The sequence below is a fragment of the Betta splendens genome, chromosome 8 (genome assembly GCF_900634795.4).
Source record: "Betta splendens chromosome 8, fBetSpl5.4, whole genome shotgun sequence".
Taxonomy (NCBI): Eukaryota; Metazoa; Chordata; class Actinopteri; order Anabantiformes; family Osphronemidae; genus Betta; species Betta splendens.
Window position 1 is genome coordinate 4,211,547 of NC_040888.2, and position 26,980 is coordinate 4,238,526.

The 26,980-nt window shown below is 53.8% G+C and overlaps 3 protein-coding genes across 8 annotated transcripts in view; 1 reads left to right on the forward strand and 2 right to left on the reverse strand.

Annotated features, from left to right (window-relative positions):
- tecpr1b (tectonin beta-propeller repeat containing 1b) overlaps positions 1-6,927 on the reverse strand; it is an 8,674-nt gene extending 1,747 nt beyond the window's left edge. The window contains exons 1-24 of one of the 4 annotated variants that reach the window (XM_029157800.3): positions 6,770-6,927; positions 6,473-6,594; positions 5,615-5,847; positions 5,359-5,541; positions 5,160-5,282; positions 4,952-5,074; positions 4,629-4,803; positions 4,447-4,547; positions 4,272-4,373; positions 3,442-3,569; positions 2,788-3,350; positions 2,559-2,677; positions 2,323-2,478; positions 2,110-2,259; positions 1,875-2,032; positions 1,603-1,727; positions 1,364-1,460; positions 1,196-1,292; positions 1,037-1,116; positions 899-955; positions 647-821; positions 429-564; positions 249-341; positions 69-175 (exon numbers count right to left, since the gene is read on the reverse strand). In XM_029157800.3, coding sequence (XP_029013633.1) covers positions 69-175; positions 249-341; positions 429-564; positions 647-821; positions 899-955; positions 1,037-1,116; positions 1,196-1,292; positions 1,364-1,460; positions 1,603-1,727; positions 1,875-2,032; positions 2,110-2,259; positions 2,323-2,478; positions 2,559-2,677; positions 2,788-3,350; positions 3,442-3,569; positions 4,272-4,373; positions 4,447-4,547; positions 4,629-4,803; positions 4,952-5,074; positions 5,160-5,282; positions 5,359-5,541; positions 5,615-5,839 — 3,273 coding nt within the window. In that variant the 5' untranslated portion in view covers positions 5,840-5,847; positions 6,473-6,594; positions 6,770-6,927. Of the gene's footprint in view, positions 1-68; positions 176-248; positions 342-428; positions 565-646; positions 822-898; positions 956-1,036; positions 1,117-1,195; positions 1,293-1,363; positions 1,461-1,602; positions 1,728-1,874; positions 2,033-2,109; positions 2,260-2,322; positions 2,479-2,558; positions 2,678-2,787; positions 3,351-3,441; positions 3,570-4,271; positions 4,374-4,446; positions 4,548-4,628; positions 4,804-4,951; positions 5,075-5,159; positions 5,283-5,358; positions 5,542-5,614; positions 5,848-6,472; positions 6,595-6,706 lie in introns of all 4 variants that reach the window. The other 3 variants (XM_029157801.3, XM_029157802.3, XM_029157799.3) reach the window with 3 other exon arrangements.
- Positions 6,928-7,678: 751 nt separating this feature from the next.
- bri3 (brain protein I3) lies at positions 7,679-11,587 on the forward strand. Its single transcript, XM_029157804.3, has 3 exons — positions 7,679-8,472; positions 9,287-9,395; positions 10,382-11,587. The coding sequence occupies exons 1-3, from the start codon at positions 8,328-8,330 to the stop codon at positions 10,512-10,514; spliced, it is 387 nt and encodes a 128-aa protein (XP_029013637.1). The 5' UTR covers positions 7,679-8,327; the 3' UTR covers positions 10,515-11,587.
- On the reverse strand, positions 11,553-26,647 carry LOC114859811 (brain-specific angiogenesis inhibitor 1-associated protein 2-like protein 1). 3 transcript variants are annotated; one of them, XM_029157803.3, is made up of 14 exons: positions 26,303-26,641; positions 25,121-25,196; positions 24,907-24,993; positions 21,677-21,738; positions 20,780-20,851; positions 20,373-20,507; positions 18,040-18,192; positions 17,793-17,948; positions 17,537-17,699; positions 17,259-17,466; positions 15,316-15,378; positions 14,023-14,227; positions 12,428-12,465; positions 11,553-12,341 (listed from the first exon to the last, which is right to left on the reverse strand). In XM_029157803.3, the coding sequence occupies exons 1-14, from the start codon at positions 26,351-26,353 to the stop codon at positions 12,269-12,271; spliced, it is 1,542 nt and encodes a 513-aa protein (XP_029013636.1). In that variant the 5' UTR covers positions 26,354-26,641; the 3' UTR covers positions 11,553-12,268. The 3 variants fall into 3 exon arrangements, 2 of the variants coding, with proteins under 2 accessions (XP_029013636.1, XP_055366607.1); XR_003786550.3 differs by lacking the exons at positions 11,553-12,341; positions 12,428-12,465 and adding exons at positions 13,066-13,490; positions 13,664-13,809 and having other exon boundaries at positions 26,303-26,647; XM_055510632.1 differs by lacking the exons at positions 11,553-12,341; positions 12,428-12,465 and adding an exon at positions 13,066-13,809 and having other exon boundaries at positions 26,303-26,647.
- Between the last annotated feature and the right edge of the window lie 333 nt (positions 26,648-26,980).

Consider the following 26,980-nt stretch of genomic DNA (forward strand, 5'->3'; position numbering starts at 1 on the left):
CTGGACAGGGATCAGCCGTACTGTAGCGGTGCAGTGGTCACAGTATGCTCTGCAGGCGTAACACTGACCTGGTCCAGCGGGCCGACGGAAACCTTCGTCACGTTGTTGGAAATGAGCTCCCAAGCGGAGCCCTGCGGGTAGCTGGGGGTGAGGCCCTGTCTGTACCACAGGTTACCTGGCAGTCGGAGACAAACTGGAGATGGAACCCACGTGTCCTGGTTCGAAGGGGTCAAAAAGACGCTACTCACTGTTTTCATCCACGGCGAAGACAGAGGTGCGGCCCACAGACAGCTGTCTCAGGGTCTGCCTCGGGGGAGAGGGGATGTGGTACCAGCATTCCCCTGCAGATGTTTACACATGTGGCATGATCAGGCTGTTACCGAGCACACGGCACAGTGCAATGATGAGGTTTCCCCCTCGGAGCCGACCTGCAGGGTTCTGCGGGGACACGGATCCCCTGTAGAACACGGCGCCGTCCTTGGCAATGGCCCACACCTGACTGGCTCCGCCGATGGAGATGGACTTAAAGGGCTGGTCTGTGCCCACGTGGAGCCAGGAGCTGCCCTGTCGGAGGGAACACAGCGCTCTCAGAGGGAAACCAATGCATTTCATGGTGAAGAGGTTCCTCCTGAAGCTCTTTCCTCACCGCAGGGTGTTCAGGGCTGACTCCTAGCCGACACAGGACCTCTCCTTTGTCACTGAGGGCCCAGACAGGGATGTGCTCCATCCTGCTCTGGGCCAGACAAGGCATCAGAGACACGTCGCTCAGAGGGATGGGCGGGACCTGCTGCCACGGACCTCTCAGCGTGATCTTACACTTCCTGTTTGGGAAACAGAGTCGTGTTGATACTGAAGAAAATGTTAAAAATTAGAAATGAGCCTGTTTTTTTTTAATCACCTCGTCCATCTTCGCCGCCTAACAAAGTCTTTCATAGTTTTGTGGCCATGAAATGTCCTGCAGGTGAGACAAAAGTGGCATCAATTCACATCACACCTCTCATTGCAGTCGAGCGTGCGATGAGGACGCGTTACATACACGGGGAAGTCTGCAGCATACTGCCAGCCTTCCTTATCCGTTCCTCCGGGGACGTTGTAGTCCACAGCCCACTCTGACACCTGCCACGGGAGATGGATGCAGGAACATTAGCTGAATTCATCACCAATGTGTGGGTACAGAACCTGAAGTCCCACCTACCCAGCACCACAGGGGGGAGGGCGGCTGTGTGCTGCCTTTGGTGCACTCCTTCAGGCCGCTCTCGTCGCTCCACATAGGGCGGTCTGTAGGTAGTCCTCTGCAGGGCGGGTTAGAAATGAGTACGAGTAGCAACTGTTTAGTTAAAATCCAAATACAACTAGGACCTACTTGTCCGTGTATCCCGTCATAGGATTCCACCTTTGGTTCTCGTACACGTGGACGCACCGGACGTCGGTCTGTGGGTGCATCGGCTCCTCATCTCCTGCTGTGAACGTCGACAAAACCCATCAGGTATGAACGTGTGCACAGAGCCGCACCAGATAGAATGTTAAACCACGTTCAAGCAAGAGAGAGAAAGGAAAGGAAACCCAAAGGAGACAAGTAGAGGTCTGTGGGGACTGCTTTACCCAGCAGCTGCTTCCCAAAGCGCCCGCTGTAGACCCAGGCGGTGCCGTCCCACCCGACGCCCCACACCAGCCCCAGACTGTTAGACTCTACACAGCGCAGGTGTCCCGGGACCTGGCGCCAGAACCTGCAGCGCCACACAGCGAAGCACCCAGCATTAGCAGCGTTACTGTCGTTAGTGCCCATGGAAGACAAACACTCAGGCAGAGCAGCGAGTTAGCATGTTAGCATGTTAGCGTGTCGTAAAGGATGGAAAACCCAGAGAGGGGCTCACATGAGGTCACAGGCCAGCGTGTTTGCAGACGCCTCCAGGGAGAAGGACGGCTCGTGGACCATGACGTCGCCCTTGGAGGTGGTGGACCACAGAGCCTGTGTGGATGGAGAACCCGCGATGCCGCGACACTGGCAGCAGCAGTCCGACAGCAGGCTCAACTAGAGGGGGAGAGAAAGCCCAGGTTCAGCGCTCCTCCGCAGGTTCTGGTGGCCGAGCGTCTCGGCGCCGCCGTTACCCAGTCGCTCATGTCCGTCTCCGTCTGCGCTGCCAGGACCAGCGGCCACCGCTGCCTGGTGCTCTGCGCCGTGTAGACGGCAAAGGCGTGGTTGACGTCCCTGAGCACCGGAACCAGCGCCGTCACGTCGTTAATGAACACGTGCAGGTACTGAAACAGAGACGGGTCAGTATTCACTCCCTCCAGGAACCGGACCTCGCCGGCAGAACCCACCTTCTTCTCGTCGTACTGCGTGTAGTAGACGAAGAAGATGCAGTCCTTGCTGCCGTCGGCTTTGGTGGACTGCTCCAGGGCGACGCCCACGTCCACCCAGCGCTGAGGCTTCCAGTCCCTCCACCAGCGCAGCGAGCCTTTCCGCACCCACACCGACTGCACGGGGGAGGACACAGCAGGGTCAGCGCACAGTGAGTGGGGCGCGGGGGTGGGAATGGGGGGGGTTGGGCTCATACGTTGCTTCTCTCCAGGGGCTTCTTGCTCGTCTCCTCCCCGCGGCCGCGCTCCTGCCGCCGCTGCTCGCTCCAGGCCGCCGACTGCACTGGGGTCAGCGACAGAGAGCTAGTGAGTGGACCTGACAGACAGACGTACGGGTCAGACGGACGCACGATGAGCCACGCACACACACACACACACACACGACAAACCCACACAGAACGCACAAAGCGCAGGCCGCCGTCGTACCTGTGGGGCTCAACCAGCCGATGGGAGAATCTGCATCCACGTCGCAGCCGCCGCCCGAGACCCAGGCCCACGCCGGCCCGTCCTCCTCTCCGGCGCCGTGCGGCGGCTCCAGGGACCCCAGCGCGTAGGTGGCGGCGGCCCCGGCGCCCGCCGAGGGCCCCGCGGGCTGCGCCCCTCGCGCCGCTTCCGCTCCCTCCAGGTCCACGTTCATCCAGGGCGCGTCGCGTGCCGCCGGCGCCGCCGTCAGGGCCGGGGGCGCCGCCCCTCCCTCCTCCGGCGGCGCGTCCGCGGGCGGCTTGTCGCGGTCGGACACCAGGCTGTTGATGAAGCTGTCGCTGGCGGGGATGAAGGCCTTGGGGGCCTCCTGCTGGGAGGCCAGGGGAGCATCCTCTGCAGGGGGCGTGGGCGTTCTGGACCCCTCTAATGGGACCACGGAGGAGGCCGCTGCCTCGAGGACGGGGGTGTCATGAGCGCTGTGCTGTGGGTCTGACTCCGAGTCAGTGCGGCTCAAAACGGAGCCTTGCGAGGCCTCGGTCAGCGGCCCGCTGCGCTCACGCTCGTCCCTGGTGAACAGTATAAGCAATAAAGAAGATGAACGGGCCAATTTCCATTACTGGGTCCAATAAAAGGCTGAACGGGAGGATTTCTACAGACCTGGGCGGAGAGACCACTTTATTATTGCCCCACTGAGCTGAAACGGGAATCCAGCCGCTCCCACTCGGCTCCGAGGCGGTTACGCCCATTCTGAAATACAGGCCGCGGTCCTCACCCACCGCCCACACCTGACAGGGCACGGCCAGCAAAACAATACAGGCAGTTCACTTCTACTACAGCAACACTCCAGGATTAAAAACCAAGCACGATAAGTAGCGTAACTCAATAACTGGAAGGCTTCATTCACGCCTCAGACACATTGGAGGCGGCAGTAGGACACAGGCAAGTGTTACTTTATAAGGCCAGATACTGTAACACCGGCACCTGCCACTCCACACGGCCATGTCCATAACCGCAGCCCTGAAATATGAAATATGGGATATGATGCTACGGCGTTGGCCAGCTTCTAATTAGGGAGTCTCCCCTATGTCAGGCCAGTAGGAGCATAGTGTGGGGATATATAAGGCCGGGCCTGGGGCGCCGCTGCTGGGACGGTGGCTGGAATGGCTGGCTGAGCTCGAGTTACAGGAGACCCGAGGGGCTGGAGGTTCAAGGACTGGGGCTGAGGGGGCGGGGGTGGGTTTGCAGTGCTAGCAAAGTCCTCAGCAGTGAGATTCACAGAGTGAAGCTTGTCTGCCTCGGACCGAGCCCTGAAACCAGATCCACAGAGAGGGAAGCTGCTCGGAGTCCAGGCTCTGTCAGAAAAGGGCCGCGATGCATTAACACAGTTGCTTCCAATGCTTTTATTCTGCTATTCTACGCTGTCACGTGCTCAAATGTGGCACCTAGTGTGTTTACTGTGTGCGAGAGTAATTAAAAACTCCTTTAACCTGATCATTCAGCCCCACGTCCACCATCATCATCTCGCCTCCGATGCTGATCCAGCCGGAGCCACAGGGATTGTGGGAGTTCACGCCGCGTCTGAACCACACCTTGACCCAGACACAACGCGTTAGCGCCACGTCGCACCGCGGCCGCCCGGCGCCCGTGAGCCCGCGGGTTTACCTTGAAGTCTTTGGTGAGCAGCCACACCACGCTGACCCCCACCGCCACGTGAAGCGCCTCCACCTCCTTCGCCGGCGCCTCCACCTCCACCCACGACGTGCCTGACAGGGAGGTTCGCACGGGTTAGCGCTCGGGTGAGATCCCCGTTTGTGGCTGAAGGCGAGAGCAAAGCGCGCGCTAACCAGTCGGGCTGTCCAGGCTGAGCCCAGTGCGGACCAGCAGGTGGCCGTCCCACAGCAAAGCCCACAGGAGGTCCCCGGGACCGGCAGATAATTGAGCCACCTCCTTGGGGACGTCCACCTCCTCCCAGCTGGTGCCCTCTGGGACCCGGGGGTGGATGCCCTCTCTGAACCACACCTGTGGGGGGCAGACGCCATCACATTAGACTGGGAGCGACATAATTCCTTCATTGTGGTTAACGGGTCTGTGACAGTGTAAAGTGCACGGTCATGCTGCCCCCTTGTGGCCAAATATTAAAAGTGACCTCGACTTTAAAGGGCCTGACCTGTCCTTGCTGGGTCACGCCCCAGAGGTAGGGGTACCGGCCGGACTGGTCGCTCATCTCCCACCCGCCACAGCTGATGTCACAGAGGGGCAGCGGCGGCTTCCTAGGATTGTCCAAAGGAATCTGCACGAGGACAGGAGCTCGTTTTGATCGCCGCCCCCACCTGTGATCTTAGTAGTGTAATAATTCAGTGAGTGAGTGAGTGAACCTTTGCCCAGGTGCCTTGTGCGATGTATCTCCTGTAGCGGATCCAGCGTCTGCGCCGCACGCAGGAATTCCACTTCTTGTCCGGGGAGAAGTTGGCCGGGAAGTCGACGGCATATTCCCAGCCCTGGGAGGAACCCGAGGTTTTATTACATCGCTCAAAAGTAAGACAAGATGTCAAAAGCTGTGAAAGTGCCTCTCACCCCCGTCTGACTGGGCTCTCCGCCACAGCTCTGGTCCACGTACCAGTCCCCTTCCCACTCCCAGCTGCGGGCGGGCAGCTGGAAGCTGTGGAGGGGCTGGGGGTTCATCCCGGTCACGTCGCTCCACGGCCAGCGGTCGGTGGGCAGCAGCGCGTCCGTGAAGCCGTCCACGGGGTTCCACCTCTGGACACACAAGCGGCAGCTGAGCTAATGGACGCGCAGCCGCACGCGCGGCGCCACGAGCCCGCCGGCTCACCTGGTTCTCGTAGGTCTCCTCCCGGTACCGAATGGGGGTCTCGCTGGGTATGATGTTGAGGTACACGTGGTGGTCGCAGCCGACGCCCCAGCAGCGCCCCCTCCCGGCAGTGACGCGCTTCAGCTCCAGCAGCAGGTCGTCGGCGCGCTCCCAGCGCTGGCCGGCCGTGGACAGGCTGTACACCCTGCCGTACACGTCCACGGCCCACAGCGGCGTGATGGGCATGGCGGCCCCTGAGCAGAGACGGCAGAGCGGACAGACGCTGGATCAGCATCCAGTAATATGTGGTATAATTACATATTCAGTAATATATTCAGGAAGTAACATCTTAATCTTGACTTTTAAACTCAGCTTTGATCTTTTTTTTTTTTTTTACCTTTGACTCACATTTCTGACTACAGCTCCTCTCTTTGGAACTTACTGGAAAGATACATTGGGCAAATGTTTTCATCTTGACTTGTGTTTGATTTTAATTATTTTCTTTTGCCATAGAAGTTTTAATTTGAAATGCATTCCCGGAAGTCCTGTTTTTATTCTGACTGGTGACTTTACACTTCATCGACTGATACTAATCCGCTACTGTATTGCCCCTGTGTCCACCTTGGCTACTGACAGGCCTTTATTCTTCTCTCATACATATAAATATGCAATTACGTGACCTTAATAACTATCAAATCTCCTGAACCGGTGGCTGTGGAGCCACACTTTGGAACCTGGGGCGCACTTATCACCCATCACCTCCCACAGTTTCGTGAGGCTGCAGGTTTCTGCTGTAAACTTGCGTCGCCTCGTAGCATGCAACGGAGCGTTACGCACGCACGCACACGCGCGGCGCGGTGCACGCGAGCAGCAGCCTACCTGAGCACTGATCTGATCTGGACACTGAATCTGATCCGCGGTTGTCAAGGCAGGCGCAACAGACGCGTCATGATATCAGGTGCGACAGCGGAGACGTCCCCGAGGCCCATGCTGGGATATGTCTAAAACACAGGTCAAATAAGAGCAGAGACAGTCAGGTGATCAGATTCTGCGCGATAACGCAGAAGACGGACGCGCAAATGTTTGCCGCAAAGTCGGCTATAAGCTGTTTACATCTGCAGGGCGCAGGCGGCGGCGGCGGCTACCTGTCGCAGGTCTCCAAACACGTTTACTCACGCGTGAGGTTCTGTCACGAGTAACACCTCTGCAGCGGAAAGGTCTAGACGCTCGTGCACATTCCCACAGTGGTATTAAATTCAGAGTATGGACTAGAGGAATGATCCGTCCAACTCGGGAGTCCACAACAGGAAATGGAGGAAGCTGAATTGTGATTGGTTGAGGCGCGACCGGAAGTGTGGCATCGCGAGTTCCCATTGGCTCACCAGCCCCTGATATGTGTTTTCCGTTGGCGGCAGCTGATTGATGCGAATGTTTTAATAATTTATTCAGCGACAGGTTAATTATTGAAGTGTAAGGTTCGTGGTACTTGTATGGACACAAGTACATCAAAACATAGACGCGTCCTTCGTGTACTTTGAATGGAGGACCAATACGGGAGTCGTCAACATGTTAACAACCCTCCTAAATAAAGGTGACAAAACCAGAAACAATTACTTAACAAGGTTTGAATTTATACAAATTGACCAGTTGCATGTTTGCCAGAAATCTTTTAATGTGGCAAACACAAAGTGTGACAGCTGGATGGAACTAAAAAAATTACATTAGAAACTGTAATTGCATTAAACCATAAACTAGTTTGCATTGTATTACACATGTGAAATGTTTGGTTACACTGACTACACGCCAATATATCACTACTATTGCTATCTTTGTGGTTCAGAAACCCAAAACTCATCTGATTTTGCTATCCAGAACTGAGCCATGAATAGGTCCGGTACCAGTAAAGCCGCTAGAGGAATAAAATGCATCAGCCTCTCATCTGTTAAAATCACTTTGACGTTTAATCCAGCCACTTATCACCACCTCATCTTTTGATTGAACTTCGGGATGCGAGTCCAGCATTATGCAACGTTCACGGTGGCCCGTTCCCAATGAGGCCAGCGTTTACGTAAGCGGCAGCGTAAACACGCCCGTCGTCCACACACGCGTCTCTGTCCCAGTGGATTTATTAAACGCCAGCAGCTGCATCATCCTGCGGGCTCGTTGTGAATATAAATGGCTCCTGCAGGTGATCCCGTGCCTTTTTGTGACAGCGGTCCTCCGCATTGCACTGCATGCAGCGGCTGCCTGCACTCCGGCTCGGTTATTTTTCGGGGCCTGTCGCTTTAAGAAGCCTTTCACTGCGCAGAGGCGCTACAGCAGCGCATCACATGATTCTTCTCTTGTGACAATCCAGACAGAAAGGAAAAGCCTTTCTGACTTCCAGCTGCTTCACAAGGGGCTGTGATGACTTTTGTTTTGATACCGAAGGACCAACTGGGAAGACGGGCATGGAGTTAAGTTAACTATTACCAGACTGGCTCACATCATTCCTGCGTTCAAAGTGGTGGGAATCTGGTTCTGTTGCGCCGCCGGGGACAAAGTTGGCGCATGGAGAGCGACGAAGTTTCATTTTTGCGCAGCGTCTCGTCTTTGTTGCCGTCGCCACTGCGTCTGAACCAGCGTCCCGCAGCGTTTGGGACGACCCAAGCCAAGTAGCCGGAGTTCGGTTCGGACCGTTTCTGTCGCCAAACCAGCGAGTAAAGGGCAGCGAGGGCGCGTTACACCCGGAGAGATGGTGGACAGCAAGCCGCTTCTCCAGGACAGACCTCCCGCCTACAACACGGTGCCCGGGACCTACGAGTACGGGCCGCAGCAGCCCGGCTACGGGGCCATCCCGCCCGCCGCCCCGCCGCCGTACCAGTACCCCGGCGGCCCAGGCGAGTAGCCCCGCGCACGTCGCACACGGTGACCCGACGGCGAGGGAGCCGAGGCGCGAAGGCAGCGAGCGAGCGCGCGCGCGCGCGTGCGCGCGCAGCCCCACTTCCGTCCTCGTTGAGGGGAAATGTCACAGGTCGCGCTGATTTGGCTCTGCGCGGGTGCGTCGCAGTTCACGTGAACGGGCCGCAACAATAATGTATAACCCCGGCGAGCAATTAGATTTGTTTATAAGCCTCGGCGACGCACATGCGCAGTGCGTCCTCAGTGATGTAAGTTATTTATGCCGTAGAGATTTGGAATAAACAGAGGCCCTCATCAGTTTGAGGCTCAGCGAACAAACAGCGAGGTGATTAGTGCGATGTGTGTTACTGCAGCCTTTGTGCTGTATGTGAGGGACACAAACATCAGCTGACTGCCCGTGTTTGGGAGCGTGTTGGGGAAGTTAGGGCATTTCCTGCTTGTTTGCATTCGTGGCCTGTTGCAGCCGTAGGTGTGTTCGCAGCTGCTGACAGGTGTCTCGTCCCCAGCAGATAAAAGCTGCGGGAAAAATATTTCCAGGCGTCAAAGTTCAGCCTCGCAGATCTCCCCTCAGGCCAAAAAGTTTATTTTTTCCTGACTTTCTCCAATCAGCTTGTATTTCTGACTAATCAGATGTGTGTTTGTTGACAAGAGGCCAATTAATGATTGAACGCTTCCTAAGAAAGCTCCTGTTATATCTCTTACTATTCTACATCAGCCCTGTTCTCAGTAAAGCAGTTTGTCTGATTGCACCCGTGTCCACACATTAACCAGACCTCCTCCTGTCAACCGCAGGTTACCCTCCGGCCCAGATGGGTCCTGCGGTGGCCCAGCAGCCCTACACCGGCACCTACACCATCATCCAGCCGTCGGTGGTGGTGGTGGGAGGCTGCCCCGCCTGCAGGTGAGGACGCACGGTTACAGACAACCCGCTTTCCCACCCACTTTCTGCACATGCCTTAAAATCACTGCTCCCGCCTGTCCTTTGAGCTCTACAGTGTGACTAATCATGACTTTCAGTTTGAGGTTTCAGTGGATTCACTTAAGTCAACATCCTGTCAGTCAGATGATTTGAGCCTCAGACATGTGACTGGACCGGTCAGAGTTCACTACGTGATAACCCACGAGAACACAAGGAGGAATCGGATGGATTTGTGTAATAAAATGACATTCAAGTAGTATTTATTTACCGGAGCCTTGGTCTCATGTTAAAACCCAGCTCATCGACGCAACAGAAACCTACATGGTTGTAATTAAGTGTTATTTATCCAGATTATTCCTGTTTAATCAACGCTCACACTTAAATCCACAGGAAGTGCTCGCCAAGTAGCTTTTCACTTCCCGTCCCCTCGGGATCTGAGTTGATACGATGCGTTTGTTCATTCCCTTCACGGGCCTCAGCAGATTTGCTCGGTGTGTTACAGTCATGAGATCTTAAGCTCCGTCAAAACAAGTCGCCTCATGACGATTAACAGACCCCCCCCACACACACACACACACATGCACACAAAACCAGGTGTTAAATAAAATGATGAGACGTTTCAGCTTTGACCTACATCTGGATAAACCTTTGGTTTTAACCTCTTTCATTATTTGCTGAGGAGAAAATGGCAGCGGTCTGACCTGTTTGTGTTACAGGCAAAGTTTCAATGCTGAGCGCATGACGTATCACAGTAAAGGCGTGTTTCAGGCTGCAGAGAAGCATTCACACAGCCTTCGCTGATCTGTGTGTGTGTGTGTGTGTGTGTGTGTGTGTGTGTGTGTGTGTGTGTGTGTGTGTGTGTGTGTGTGTGTGTGTGTGTGTGTGTGTGTGTGTGTGTGTGTGTGTGTGTGTGTGTGTGTGTGTGTCTCTGTCTCCTGTCTCCTGTCTCCGTCTCCTGTCTGTCACAGGGTCGGCGTCCTGGAGGATGACTTCACCTGCCTGGGCATCCTGTGCGCCATCTTCTTCTTCCCGCTGGGCATCCTCTTCTGCTTCGCGCTGCGGCAGAGACGCTGTCCCAACTGCGGCGCTACGTTCGGCTAGTCGGACCAAAGCCACGCCCCCTCCCTCGGCTCTCCTCTCCTCCTCCTTTCCTTCATATTGCACATTGCTGTTGCCAATCAAGCTGTTGTCACAGTGTGGGGTCTGTTTTAATTAGACGCTGGTGTAGAAACCTTTCTTCGGCTACTGGGGACCTACTGTGTCCCAGCAAACGTAGGCGTCCGGCTGCCAGTGCCTTCACCAAACGCAGTTCAGTCTCCGTAGATTCAGCTCAATTAGGAAGATCTGAGCGGATTCCTTCATGATTTATCAAGTTAGAATCAAACGTCATAGTTTTCTTTAGCTTGTTTTTTTTGTATCTTCTGGCACATTGCACTCACTTGTTTGGTTAATTAGTGCTGAGTGAATTAGTAGATGACTCATGTATTGGCTTTCCTGTGCGTTTTTCCTCTTGGCTGAGTGTCAGAAGGAGACGCGTACCCGCCTCTGGACAGTGGACTGAGGGAACCTGCGGCGTTTTGTCTGTTTTCGTTGATTCTGTTTCTTGGGGCCATATTTGCACTGACTGTTTGTTGGATGGTGGTTCTGCGGGGCTGTGCTTTTTTTCCAGGGCCAATGCAGACCTCAGGTACACACAATCTGAAACGCCCTCGGCTCTACAACCTCCATCGCTGTGTTGACATCGGACTCCTCCCTTTTTGCGCGGAGCATCCCTTTAAGGAAGCATGCTGAAGAAATCTGTGTGTAATCTCTGGATTTTTATCTTAGTACTCCACTGTGTGACAAGTCACCTGCCTCGCCCTCGCCCCCAGCCAGACAATCAATCAATAAGGTCTTTGTCCCTGTGTCTGCGGTGCATCCACATCTGCGTCTTCCATCACAGTGAGCTGTTACGACTGTCCACGGCAGAGGAGAAAAGACATCGTGCTCTAGAAAAGACACTACACATGCTTTTATGATTGAGGTTCCTACTTTTTATATGAGTTACGGTAATTAAAAACGAATGCCACTTAACCCTTACTCCTACTTTCGACACTTGGTGTAAATCACTTGTGCATGACGAAAAACTAAAACAGTAAATTGAAGAAATAAATCTTTATTTTTCCATATGACAATTTCTGTTATGAGTGGAATGTGGCCACACACACACACACACGAAATGAAAGTCAATGCAACAGGTAAATTACATTTAACACTAATTGTTGTGTCGTTAAGGCAAAAGTTTGGTCTCCAGAATCGTCTAGCTCTTGAGAATTGAATATTCATCTAGCATCAGTTGTGCAAATATATATATTTACAATATACGGGGGCTCCATGCTCACTCTCTTGTCTTTTTTAAATGCATCTTTCTAAATCACTGCAGCTTTTTCTTGCAGCAACAGTCAAAGTCATGTTAGTTTTGACACTAGTTGCAAATGTAATGGAAAGGACCTGCAGGAGTCATGCAGACGTCCATTCTTCTACTGTCCTATGGCAACAGGGAGGAGAACTAACAGTCATTCTGACCGTGAGCAAATAGCAAACAGCATTAATGCATTGCAACATTCTCTTTGACCATTTTTATTTGTCTCTTTCTGAATGCAGGTAGGTGGTCATAACACCACCACAAACAGAAGAAATAGAAATAGGCATAGAAAATCTATATGTTAAATATGGGAACATCTGCTCTGTAATTAAAAAGGTCCCAGAATACTTCCATATGAGCAGCATTGAGGAGATTCAAGTGGCATTTTTCCCTCCACGTCCCTCCGCACGTCCTGGGCGGACGATGAACAAGAGCCGGCAACGCGGAGACGTCAGATGACCGGTGCCGAGCGGTCGTTGGTGACGGTCGGACGTAGTCTCACCGTGGCGAACGGGTTCCCTCCCCTGGAAACACAGCAGGAGTCAGCGAGGAGAACCTGAGCACAGGCATTGTTATGGTGTTATGGATCTCGTTATGGTGCGTTACTTACGCGAGGAACGCGGGTGGAGGCCTTCCAATGCCGTTGGCCTGTGGAGGAAACACAGCACACTGTCACTGACTGAAGAGGTCATCAGTATTGACAAGGTCAACATGCAACAACACAGGAGGAGGACGATCCACATGTGCCCATAAACACAGTGTACACGTGGAGGGGTCAACCTGCAGTACCACAGAGAGGCCACATGGGGGCAGCAGCACATAAGGTGAGGTCTCAAACTGCCACCCAAACCACCAAACCCGTCGGGGTGCATTTTTTTTCCTGACCGTGATAATCGCTTCCAGGGAAACCTCTTGCTCTCCACTTCCTCCTCCTCTCACCTTTCTCCCCACAGGCCGAAACCTAACGCTCGAAAAACTCTTCGCTGATATAAATATGTAAGTTAAAAACAATAAGAGCAGAAAATCATACATCTGCCACAAACTCAGGTTTCACACAGACAACGAAGCTCATGGAAGTGGCCACAACTTGTTGAACATGCAAACACCAACACGCAGCCTGAGCCTCCTACTCACACACTGAGCTGAACATAAGCCTGTGTGTTATATTCTATTGGAGCTGTAGAGAACTTTTCCCACACGCAAATCTATTCTGGGAGCCGTGTGTGTGTGTGTGTGTGTGTGTGTGTGTGTGTGTGTGTGTGTGTGTGTGTGTGTGTGTGTGTGTGTGTGTGTGTGTGTGTGTGTGTGTGTGTGTTGTGAGCAGAAGGAAAGTCAGTAGGAATGAACTGAGAATGCATGACCCCCGGGAGGGAGCCTCATTTAGCGTGGAAATGAATCAGGGACGGGCTGAGGGTGGAGCTTTACGCCTGGGAGACAAACAGAGACGCTGCGATGGGGAGATAAACGGACACGTTGTAGAGAGAAACTGAAAGAATGAAGCCAGGGAGACAAAGACGAGAGGTGGGTATCAGGTTTGCCCAGCTTGGAATTCCAGCATCAGGCTCAGCCAGAGGGGACGGCGCGTAGGCGGGACGCCGACTGACAGGTGACACTGGACACGAGCGGCCGCTGCTTCGCGTGCTCAGGGACCAGAGGGCGCTTAATTATGAATACTGCAGGGCAAAGAAAGGGAGAAGGATCTGACCATCAAACCGCTATGTGGGTCAAACGTCACAGCCGGCCAGAAGAGGCAGTGTGTGTGTGTGCGTGTGTGTGTGTGTGTGTGTGTATTTTAGGATCTAGGCTGTCCATGCATATGACATGATTGGGGTTGTTTGGTACCAACCTATGCATTGTTTCAGCTTCACCAGCTACTGTGTAAAGCAATGACATCTGACATCTGACATCTGACGTTGGTGATTGTGATGCAGATGAGGGGGGGGTGTAAGGTACGGAGCAGACCACACATTTACATTAACCCCAGGACGGGAACTAAAAAAAGTGTAGAGGGAGACCACACATTTGGCTGTGACTTTGCATAGCAGGCAAATAGAAGCACGTGTATGAGCTCTATGGCCACGCTGGAACCAGATATGAGTGAAATTAAAAGAAAAACAGCTGGAATTCATCAGTGGCCACGTTTCTAATGGGGACATTACGTGACCTGTAGGTGTCAGGTGGTCCAGTCCCAACAGCCCGACTCACCGCGTTGTGGTCGGACGAGCCCGACGAGGGAGTGGGCGAGTGGTGGGCGTGGTTCACGGCCACAGCGTTGCCCGCGGCGACGGGGCCACGGCCGGGGCTGTCGCAGTAGTCCGCCGGCGGCAGCACCATGGTGGCCTCGTCCGTCTCCGTGTCCTGGTGGTGCAGGTCGACCACGCTCCGGCTGCGGTACGGCGCCGACGACACACTGCGGAGGAGGAGGAAGGAGAAGGATGAAAGGATGGAGGAGGAGGAAGGAGAAGGATGAAAGGATGGAGGAGAAGGATGAAAGGATGGAGGAGGAGGAAAGACATGGATGAAAGTATGGAGGAGGAGGAAGGAGAAGGATGAAAGGATTGAGGAGGAGGAAGGAGAAGGATGGAGGAGGAGGAGGAGGAAGGAGAAGGATGAAAGGATGGAGGAGGAAGGAGAAGGATGAAAGGATGGAGGAGGAGGAAGGAGAAGGATGAAAGTATGGAGGAGGAGAGGCCACTTCACTGAAGCCTCCTGGGAGGTGTGTGCTCCTCTCATGTAAACCTTAAACATGCTCAGCAGAAGCTCAGGTCATGGGATGTGCATATATTCATGTGTGTGTTGTGCCGTCGGGGCTGGTTATAGTTTAAATTCTCAGCTTCCGTGGCTGGTAGCATTTGGCCTCTCGGCGGAAGACGCAGCACATTAAGATCTAATAAATTAATCCGACAGGGATTAGTCTCTTTGAAGAGAGGCCCGGAGTCGACTCTCTGAACCTTCTCGCTCATCAGCAGTGAGCTCCATTCATCGGCGCCGGCCTCCCGTTTCCTCCTGTTTTGTTCGACTCCGTGTGAAAAACCTCCAATTTCAGAATCGTTTGCGTCGCACAAATCCGACGGTTACACAACGTGTGTAACGCGTGGCTTCTTTGCGCCTTGGCGTTGTGTTATGCAACGTAGCGCGATACAGGGGTCAAAAAACTGGAGCAGGATTTGGGTGAAGAAATGGTTGAGGAGGCTGAAAGCGGCTTCAGAAGAATAGGAATCAAAGGTTGAGTGAAGAGGAGAAGAGGAAGAGGAGGCAGAGGAGCCCCCCCCCCCCCCCCCCCCCCCCCCCCCCCATTGGGGAGGTTATCACTTTAACAGGAGTAACCAGAGGAAACAGCGCCAACAATAGCGCAGGCTGCAACATGACACCTGTGTGTGTGTGTGTGTGTGTGTGTGTGTGTGTGTGTGTGTGTGTGTGTGTGTGTGTGTGTGTGTGTGTGTGTGTGTGTGTGTGTGTGTGTGTGTGCTCGTTGGCCACGAAATGGAGTCTCCTTACCTGTTGTTATTCACGAGCGACTCCGACAGCGCACAGCAGTACGATGAAGGGAACCAGCCCCTCCTGCGACAGAGACAAAAGGGAGACACAAAGTCAGGGACGGGCGCGGCGTGTCCTGCGATCAGCTGACACAGAAACCCGGGACGCTCCTGACAAGACGAGGGGATCAAGTCACCGTTGACGAGGCTTGTTTGAGTGTGTAGACACATCACAGATCTGTAATTCTCCCTGTTTTTGCACATATACCAGGTGGATGTGTGCCTATGGTAACCATGGCAACAAGAAGCTGAATTTAATAAAGAGGAGACTTCCTGCTAAGGAGCATCAAAGAGTGCAATTACTCATGCGTTCGGTGATTTTGAACTTTTCCCAACAACAGACAGCCGCTGCGCGATGTCTCCATCTTCCCCCAGAAGCGCGGTGACTCAAACGCGAATCAAGACGTCGAATCAAGGTCTGAGTTTCTGTGCGTTTGCCTAATGATGAGTCAGTATGAGACTTCGCTGATAAGGTTTCTAAGGAGCAGAGCGGGAGGACTCACGCAGCCTGTTGCTGCTGCCCACACACACACACACACGCACACATGCACACACACACACACACACGCACACACGCACACACACACACACACACACGCGCACACACGCACACACACACACACGCGCACACGCACTCTCTCACACACACACACACACACACACACAGGCACGCACACACACACACACACACACACGCACACACACACACACAAGCACACACACACACACACACACACGCACACACACACGCACTCACACACGCACACACACGTGTGCGACTCCATTCCCTGTGACGCTATAGCTTCATTAGCTTGAGTTTAGCTTTAGCGCTAATGCTAACCGTTGGTCTTGCTAGCAGCTCAGGCCAAGGACTGTTTGTCCTGCGCGCCTGTGCCTCCAGGACACTTCCTACCCGGTCGGCCTCTCCCTCTAACTTAGTGTTTGCTCAGGTGGCGTTTCTTCTGCGTAGCTGCCACTCACAGTAATTAAAGCTAACGCAGCCACACTCGCGTTCCTAACATTTATTTAGCGCCACCACACCGCGACTCACTCCTGTTCCCCCCTTTAACGGGGTCCAGTCCAGCGCAGGGGAGGATGTTATTAAAGGCTGTATTATGTATCATCAGGCCATTTCTTATTGACGGGACGCTGTTCTGCTGACATTTAATCCTCAGGCCGCCAATACAGTGTCGGAATCCGTCAAGGTGTTGCCAGGATACGATATTAAAACCGACACTACACAAAGGTGGAGTCCTGACGGCATCAGAGCTGAAGGTGGACCTGAGCCCCATCTGGTCGAACGCCAAGCTCTGATAAACACCGCGGCGCACGCTCCTCCAGCCTGGAGGCGCTTCAACGGCATCCAAGGCGACTGGAGCTGCACTTTGTGCTGCCTCACAGCTGCTTCACAACCCATTCCTTTCTGCCCTTGATCATTTTTTGGGATATATTTGCCAGGTAATTTCCCCTGGTGCCGCTAAAGATCAAACCTGATGAATGGTTAAAATTCAGAAGCACACTTCCAAGGGCTTCAGATCAAATCCCTGCTTTAAGAAGTCCGACTTTGGCTGGGCTGGCGCCGGCCTGTGCGGTAGAGCAGGTGGTAGCCTGAGCCGCTCCTCTGCCTCGCTTCAGCCCCCTCTCCTACATCCCACCCTCAGGCCATGCTTTACTTTGATTTCCTTATCAGCGAGCGCTCCGGCTCAGGCGGCGCTCGCTGAGCCCGCGTGCACGCGGCCGGAATAACAATGGGTCCAGGGACCATCTGGCCAGTTGGGCCGGCGCCGTCCAGCTCATATCAATCACCCGCCTGGTGGGAGGACGGGGACGCGACGGGCATGTTTGAATGACTCGGCATGGGTGATTCAGCCGTGGGTCCGGTCCAGGCGTCCGATCCGGACTCACCTGCCGGTCTTCTCCAGCTCGCCGTACATCCATCCGTCCCTCTCGTCGGGGATGAGCAGGCTGATGACGTCGCCCTCGTCGAAGCTGAGCAGCGTGCTGTTGTTGCCGGCCGAGTGGGGGAAGATGGTGCGCACGCGCGGCCTCTTCACGATGTTATTGAGACCCGTCGCCACGGAAACGGACCTGCCCAGGTTGCTCTCCTCGGGCTCTGGGAGAGAGCAGAGGCGGGTTAGAGCTGCCGCCCGTCAACGCGCTCAGACGGGCTGTGGAAGCAGTACCTGTGTGGTGGTTGGAGGTGGTGCCGCCGGTGGTGCCGGTGGTGCCGGTGGTGCCGGTGGTGCCGGTGGGACCGGGGCTGCTCGTGTTGTTCACCGGGCTGAACATGTTGGCCAGAGGGCTGGTCTGAGCCTTCTGAGCCGGAGCCGGCGGAGGACCCATGTTCTGCCAAACGAGCAGCATCGCAGGGTTAAAACATGCCCCAGGTCGTTAAGGATCAGAAAGCAGCTCAGCCCGCTCCGTCCCGGCGTACTGTACCAGGCTGCGGTGCGACGGCGACGGCGACGGCATCGGCGTGAGGGAGACCCGCGTGCGCAGCCCCTCCACCATCGTCAGGATGCTGTCGGGCAGCGTGGTGGCGTCGTTGCACTGGTCCTGCCAGCTGCCCAGCTTCGTCGTCAGGATGTCTCTGGCCTGTCGGGCGCGCGTGGGGGGGATATTAAAGGAAAAGAAAACAAACATGAGCGCCCGTCTCCGTCGCCACGGTAACGCGCATGCATCCTACCTTGTCGTGGAAGGAGGCGACCTGGTAGGAGAGCATGCAGTGCTTGTCCACCAGGAAGCAGAAGCGCCTCTTCTCCTCTAGCAGAGCCTCCTTGTAGCCGTCGGCGATGAAGTGCTGCATGTCCATCTGTCGGCCCGTCAGCGTCTCCAGGCACTGGCAACGCACAAAGGCCCTGTTCAGACAGCGCTTCGACACCATATCAACCTGTGCGTCCACGCGCGGGTGCAACAGCTCTCTTTGAATGAAGCGGCCACCTATAAATAGATCACGGTGTCTTATCTTCCCGTGCACATGGTTTCCAGCCACCGAGACGCTTTCACTGCAGAGGTGGCACAGAGACGCAGGGGTCCCCTCAGAAGGACCTAATCTCCGTCTGGCAGGGGGCAGGTTTTACTGGAGGTCACCGCACTAACAGAGGAGCTGCGGCGTTTAGAGAAAGGACACAGGGGGCGGTGGAGCAGCCGGTGGGGGTCCGTCTTATCTTTAACCTTCCGCACGTCCCAGTCTGGGATTATAAAAAGGTCAGACCACGCCGAGGATCGGGATGTGTCTATAAAATTCACACCGTCTCCCATAAAGAAAAGCAATTGCAGCGTTTTTACTGATTTAGTTTTATCCGATAGCTCACACAAATAATCCTTACGCCTGCTCCAGATAAATGAACAGCTTCTTGAGTATTTGCTAATCAAATGTTAATACTGTGAATATTAACTGGGTGATGTGCTTAGTCAAACTAATGGTTATTAGTTGTAAACCTGATCCTGGTTTCCTTGTAAAGGCTTCACCTCAGAGCCCATTGACACGCCTGTAACGACTGTGAACACGCCCTTTCTACCCGCTCCTATTGCAGCTTTTGGCAAAAACCACAAGCGACTCAGGGCCGCGCAGGATAGAACCACACGCCGCACACACAAACAGGCAAACAAGCAGGCGCTCGACAGCAGAGTGTGAGTAAATCGCCGCAGAGCGACGCGTCAGGGTGTAAAAATGAAGGCAATGCTTAAAACTGCTCCTTTCGCCTTTAATTAGCAAAGCAAAATGTTTGTTGAACCGATCCTGTGGGTGTTAAATACCCAGAGTAAACATGCCCTCACCGCTCAGAAGAATCCTTTCTGCTTGATTCCATTTTCCAGTCTGTGTGCGATGCAGTGAAAAAAGAATATTTCCTCTAAACAACAACACAAGCAGTGTGTGACTCCAGTACAAAAGTTCTCTGTGGTCATATTAACTTAGACAAACACTGCTGCCTGAGCGCACGACTGCCTGTCTGTCTGTCTGTCTGTCTGTCTGTCTGTCTGTCTGTCTGTCTGTCTGTCTGTCTGTCTGTCTGTCTGTCTGTCTGTCTGTCTGTCTGTCTGTCTGTCTGTCTGTCTGTCTGTCTGTCTGTCTGTCTGGCCATTTTTCATTCCAGCTCCAGCTCGTAGTGCTTCACACACAAATGCAAATCTCTGAAGCAAACGCACGCATCGACACCAGCTCCTGCTCCCTCTTTCGTTTTTCTTTTACTTCACAGCTCACCTCACTGCGGCAAAGGCAGCTACACACACACACACACACACACACACACACACAGACACACACACACACGCAAGTCTCCACAACAATTAGAATGAAGTCAGATCAGTTTGCGAGCAGCCGTTACCATAAGCAACAGTCCCACGCAATCTGAGCTTTGATGTCAGTTCAAACACACGTGGAGTTTAATCTGACCTCCACAGAGCATTAAGTCCACTGCTGTGTGTGTTAGAAACAGTACCGACGCTGATCAGCTGATTTCATTATGAGAAGTGTGGATCTAATTCGGTTTGTTTCGGTAAAACAGACCAATAAACGCGACTGAACTGAGCTGGGACCTGAAAAACCCACAGTGGGCGACATCGTTTATTCCAACAAGTGGATGAGGGAGAAGGAAGGAGGCGTTCGGAACGCTGTTTACACACACACAGACACACGCGCGGCCTCTTAATCACGTTACATCTGTCAGCGGTCTGTTCAGGTGAGAAGGAAAGAGAGCGAGACCAGGTCTTCACTTTTCCTTTCACACCTACAGCACAGTAACAGCCCTCACTCACTGATACGCACACTCGTTAATGTCGGGCGTCTACTGATTCATCTGCTGCTTTCAGACACAGCCTCAAACCCCTGACGTCCTGCTATTTAGCAGAACCTGGAGGCCGCTCGGCCGTATCAGCTGGTGGATGATGTCATCAGATCAGACATCATTGCCCTGAATATAAATGCTTAAGGTTTCCCTCAGGTGATCTGTATGTAAGATGCATTTATGATCAGCATCTGCATCAGCAACAGCCGGCTGACCGCAACCTCCGGCTCACCTCGCTCTCCTTGCTCTCGTACTTGATGGCGTTCTTGCCTTGGCTCTTCCTCCTCAGCTTCTTCAGGTCCGACTGGCACCTCTCCAGGGAGTCCTGCTTGATCTTGTGCTCCATCTGGTACTTCTTGAACGTGGCCTGGGGGAGAGGAGGGACGCGCGTCACTCCGCCGTCGTACGACAGCACAAGTCAGTCATCTCAGAGTGGGATTATGAATAAAACATCAAAGTCCGTGTCACACCATCTCCAGCTCGCTTTGCACAGGAACGCATGCATGTGAATGTGTAATAATACCTGAATATAGCAATAACAGCGCGGTTCACATGGCAGCGCATTGATGTTTGTTGTGTTGCCAAGTTGTTTCCCAATGGTCAACTGATAAAATGGCAGCAAACCCAGCAGCTACTCACGGTCATGTATTTGACGTCCATGTCGGTCTTCCTCTCCAGCTCAGTTATTATCTCCCTGTGGAACTTCTTGAACTTGAAGGGGCGAGAGAGGAGAGAAACTGATTAGGAACATTAGAACATTGGAGTGTGTGTGTGTGTGTGTGTGTGTGTGTGTGTGTGTGTGTGTGTGTGTGTGTGTGTGTGCGTGCGTGCGTGCGTGCGTGTGTGTGTGTCAGTCCAAGGTTGTGCCTGTGAGTCAGACACAGTGTGGGAATGCCCACAGACTTGACTGGTGTGCGTCTGTGCCCACATGGGGGATCAGCTGACGCCCGCCGTGGGCGCGAGGCCTCCCCGCCTCGCTCTCTCTCCGACCGGCGCCGGTGCCGTGACTCACTGACCGGACTCCATTAACGAGAGGAGACGCCCACCGGCGCCGTTAGCACCGGGGAGCGACGCGTCACTTTTCTCCCACAATAAGTTTTTTTCTAACGCTATGATGGAATCGGCAAACAAATGGAGTGAGGCCTGACACCTGAACCCGCAGCCTACACACCTGCAGTCGCCGTTTAATGCACAATAACACAGGCTGCACTGTGAGACGTCTAACAGGTAAAATGACAACATGTGGTAACAGCCCAGCTGGTGTTTGCTCCGGGCGTATCCAGACCTGCCTCTGTTCAGCCAGGAAGCAGCCCCACGGGTGCTGCTGAGCCCAAACCCGTTGCCTCCCTTCACATCATCCTCACCGCTTGTGGCCGTGGATGCGGACGGAACCGCGCGGGTCGACTGTGTGGACGGGGCTCGGTGAACGGAACCGCGTGGAGCCGCAGGTTTGCAGCGGGGCGTGTCCGAGCACGCGCGGGGGGTGGATATATGTGTGTGCGTGTGCGTTTGTGCGCGTGTGTGTGGGGGACTCACGTTTTCCTCCGTCTCCAGCTGAACCTTCCTGTGCACGTCGGAGATGTCCATCAGCACGATACCTGCATGACAGAGGAGAGCGTCAGCGTCCGAGGGAAGGCGCTAACACGACGCCGTGGCCTCAGAACCCACGACTGTCACCAGCTACAGATCATTTGGATAAACAAACAGGTGGAGCAGGAGAACTGGACCACGTGCGGCTCAGAAGACAGGAAGCCACACATTAGACCCTGTGCATTAACCTGTAGGTCACCAAGGAAACCAAACCAGGATGATGGAGCAGGATGGTTATGGGCTCCTCTGTAGTTAAATGCCTGCTGCTGGAGACGACTCCTGAGCAGCGTCTGGCTCCAACTACAAAGTCCTTTTAACCACTTACTTATTAACGCGCTGCATTAATCCCGTGCGGGCTGTTTCTGCTCTCTGAGCCAGACGGCCTCAGAGCTGACTCCAACATATTACCCGCGGTGCGGACGCTGCCGGACGCAGATTGAAAAAGCTTCTGCGAGCGAGCGCACGCGTACGTCTGTGCAGAACAGACGGAGACGACACAAAGAGGTGTCAACGAGAGCACAGCAACTCGGGAAAATACACACACACACACACACACACACACAGACACGCATGCACGCACACACACACACACACGCACACACACACGTACGCACGCATGCACGCACACACACACACACGCACACACACACACACACGCACACGCATGCACGCACACACACACACACACACACGCACACGTGCGCACGCGCGCACACACACACACACACACGCACACACACACGCACACGCATGCACGAATGCACACACGCACACACACACGTACGCACGCATGCACGCATGCACGCACACACACACACACGCACACACACATGCGCACACACACACACACACACGCACACACACACGTATGCACGCATGCACGCACACACACACACGCACACACACAGACACGCATGCACGCACACACACACACACACGCACACACACACGTGCGCACGCGCGCACACACACACACACACGCACACACACACGCATGCACAAATGCACACACGCACACACACACGTACGCACGCATGCACGCACACACACACACACACGCACACACACATGCGCACACACACACACACACACACACACACACACACACACACACACACACACACACACACACACACACACAATAAGCACATAGCAGGAAGTGAATCAGTAAATCAGACACTAACATTCCTTCAAATGCATTAAACCTGAAGTGATGAAGTCACTGCTTTGTCCAGAAGTTTATTCTTTAGACAAATGTTGCAAAAGGAAAATGTGACTGACTGAGTGAATAAACAACCTTTGCAGCGGATGAACAGATGTGAACTGGAGCGTTACACAGGTTTTAAATCTCCGCCTCATCGCGCGACACTAACTCTCCTTTCAGATTCACTAAAAGATTCCCGGTGACGTGACTGTGGTGGAAGCAGCCGTCTGACACTCATTCAACAGGCGGCCGCTGATGCGTCGCCGCGGGCGTGTTGGCTCCGCCCCTCCCGCGCCGTCTGTCCACACCTTGCCTTTTAGCAAGGCTCCGTCACTCAGCGCTTTCAAGCAGCGCGTAGCTGAAAGGCCAGCGGACCGGCCCAGGGTCTCTGCCCTTTAGCACAGACCCCGGCAGCGGCAGCGAAGGTGGGACAATGCAGGAAACTGGGCGCTGGTTAAATGGAAACCAAGATCCCGACCTCAAAGTGCCCTTACGTTTCAATAGGAACAGCATAACATCAGCAGGTGTGGTGCTGAGTCAAATACCTGACAAACCGGTTCATTTACAGGGCGGTGAGTCATCGACACGCTGCTGCTGCTGCTGCTACATTGTGTCCAAAAAAAATGAAATCAGTGACTTTCTCGGAGTGATCTCAGCGACAGTGAAGTCACCAGGGGCCACGAGTTCACCGTGAACTCCACCAGTTCACCGCCGTCCATCGGTTGTGACACGTTGCCAGGCAACAGGTGTGGTTAATGTAGCGAGGCGTGAGGTGTCTGCCATTAGCCAACAGGGCTGGACCTGGAACGCCTCCACGGACCCACGGGCCGAGCCATGAGCCGCGGAGCGGGTTTAGGTTGGGTCCAGCAGGACCGTTAACGGTAACATCTGGCAAATCGGCGAGTTGAGTGGGAAGAACCCGCTCGCCGGCGCCTGCGGGTCGTCATCACGAATGCGTCCTCTGAACAATGGCCACTTTATTGCAACAATAACGCTATCAAGCCGCATTCAAGGAGCCGTGAGGGAGTGAAGGGAGTGTGATGGAGCGGGAGCCGTCTGCCGCGGAGCGGGCCGGAACCATTGAGGCGTCGTCCCACTCGCAAACGTTACAGAAAATATAGCGGGTCAAGATTTCACGCCTCGTTCGCCCGTAGAACCGATCCAGTCGGGTACTGAAGCGCCGACTGACGTTTGACCTCTGGGTGAGAGAGGGAATTGAAGGAAGACGCCGGGCCAGCGAGGGGCCGGTCCTCGAACGCCTCTTCAGGGGGATCGTGTTTCTGGGAGGCCACGTTTCGCCGGAGCTCGGGTTTCGCACAGGAGCAGGCTCACGGGCACACAGGCAACGGGCCGAGGCTTCCGCTTACGCCGACGGGCCTTGATGACCGTGCGGAGCGCGTGTTTAATCACTCTGCTCTGTTTAATCCCCCAGAATGACTCACGCTGACCGATCATGAAACCAAATGTCTGTCTCATAGGGAGATTAGGAGGTCAGAGGTGAGTGACGCCCTGCTGTTCTGCAACACTTATGGAATATCTATTTATACGAGCAGGAATCAGCTACATTCACTTTAACTGGCACTTTTTCCCTTTCTTCCTGGGAGGCGCCGGGAGACTTGTACCAGGAAAGCACCAGGTGGCACTCCCGCCCCGCCGCGCGGCTGCATTCAATTAGCGGTTTTGCCAATAATCAGCAGGGGAGCGGGCAGACGTTCAGGGGTTGAATCAAAGCGCGCCGCCAGTGAAGCGAGCTTGTGGGAGCCGAAGCCTGGGGAGCGGGCTCGCGACAAACAGGAAACCAGCAGCGCTTCTCTGCCTCCTGTCCCTCGTTAAATATAATATAAAAGGCCCCGCGGCCGCCGCCGCTTTGCTCAGCGTCATCATCATCAGTCCAGGATGAAGAATAGAGCAGTCGAAGACCAATTAGTGTTATTACACAGCATCTCTAAAGCTGGGCATCATGGACACTCACCCAGTTCCCTGGAGACAGGCGACGCCGCGGCGTTCTCCCCGATCCTCGCCAGCGCGTCAAAATACAGCTTTCCCGCCTGGGTCGTTGCTGGGAGAGCGATAAAGAGGCGATTAACGCGTGTCACAAACATCCAGCGCCTGTTTATTAGAGCAGCTGGAGCGCGTTCGCGTCTTAAACGACTGTGAATGGGTATTAATGTGGCAAAGAGACTCACCGGCCACTGATTTCTCATAGTTCTTGCCCAAGTTGATCAGGTTCCTCAGTCCTGGGTTGAACTGGTCCATCACATTCTGGTTGGTTTCAGACAAATAAAACAATTTGAATATAACATCAAGGCTCAGGGTCAAAATATTTTTTTTATTTAGGTGCAAATCAGCTGATGTACTAAATAAAGCAAAAGACAAACATTTAAATGGTGGGAAACCAAACAAGGAAGATATGAGACAGAAAGAAAAACATTCAGTCATTGTCGCCACTGTTTTCTTACACAGGTATCAGGCCTCCGTCCATTCACGCCTGTAATGACTGTGTCTGTGCGTCATATCTACCCTGGTGATGTCTGTGGGAGGAATGGGTCTAACAGGGGGTTAAGTCCACACCCAGAACCAGCACGAGCAAACAGGTGAGCCAACCTTTACTTTACGCCTGCTCATTTTCCACATGTCAACATGGTTCTGTGTGGAGCTGTGGATAATAGCTCAAAGACAGAGGTGACGGCTACTGGGGAGCCTGCTGTATAACCTTACACACACACACACACACACACACACACGCACAGCTAAATTATTAAACCCGGCGTCTTTTTTCGGCATTTCATCACACCGAGGAGCTGCGGGGTTGTCCCGCGAGGAGCCCGGAGGATAAAAGCTGGTCAAGACGTTAAATGGGTCTGATAAAAGGCCTGAGCTGGTCGCTTTCCCCTCAGTGGTTGGAGGCTTCACCTTTATAGTGTCATCAGCTGGAGCACAGCGTGCAGCGACTCACACCCCGGTGGAGTCACGGCCGCTAATTCAAAGCGACTGAGTTTTTAGAAAAGTGTCTTTAAAGGAAACTTTAGGAGAACTTACAGTGTTAGTAAACCTCTCACATTGCACAAGACTTGAAAATGATGCTGATCAGCTCTGATAAGGAAACGAAACTCCCAGGGTGGGGCTGTTTGCTTCAAAGGCTCAATTAACTCAACCTCAACTCCATGTAAACGGCACTGAACTCATTCTGCCCCACTGAAGCCATAATTAAGCGGTCAGAGTACGTGAGTCGGGTCCACAACAAGAAGACAATACCTCATATATTAACTGTTATAATAAAATCCAATGAAACACCTGTCAGACGTCCAGCGTGGACGCACTGTGCTGTTTTTCGCCGTGTGTCGTGGTCGCACCTGTTGTGTACCCACCTTGTATGTACTTTCAGTGAGCTTGTTCACCTCCTCCATGGTCCGCGACATGTTCAACTTAAATCCTTTGCGACGGGCGACACTGAAAAAAATATCTATCTGTCTACATATAAATACACGCACAAACTACGACGTCAAGAATACAGGTCCAAGACGGCCGCGGTGTCCAGAGCCTACAGTGAATTCATCATAGCCAGCAGGAGACGCGAGACGCGCATATGTCAGGAAAAAAATGACTAAAAGCGAGAATAAAAAAAAGTGAGCGCGCGAGAGTCCAGCTGTGCGCCGCCGCCGCCGCCGCCGCCGCAGGTCTGCGTGTGTGCGCACAAAAAGCTGAGCTGTCAAACTTGTTGTGGGAGGTGAGTTCGCGGAGGGGGAGGGGGCCCGTGGAGGTGGGGAGGCAGGGGAAAGGTGGACACGTGTCAAGTCCACCGGTGTGAGGGACTCAAGCACCGCCACGGCTGGCTGCGCCTTCAAAGTAAAAGATTCACCTCGGCCCGCGTTTTGTTCTGGTACTTTGAGACACGACACTGAGAAAAAACTGAGACTATTAAGCGAATTCACAGGTTTTGAGTTGTTCAAACCATCCAATTAAAGGTTTAACAACTTCTTCATAAGTCATTCGCGCTCTCAAAATCTTGCATGAGGCTGTTTTATTTTCTTTTATTCTGAAGGGCT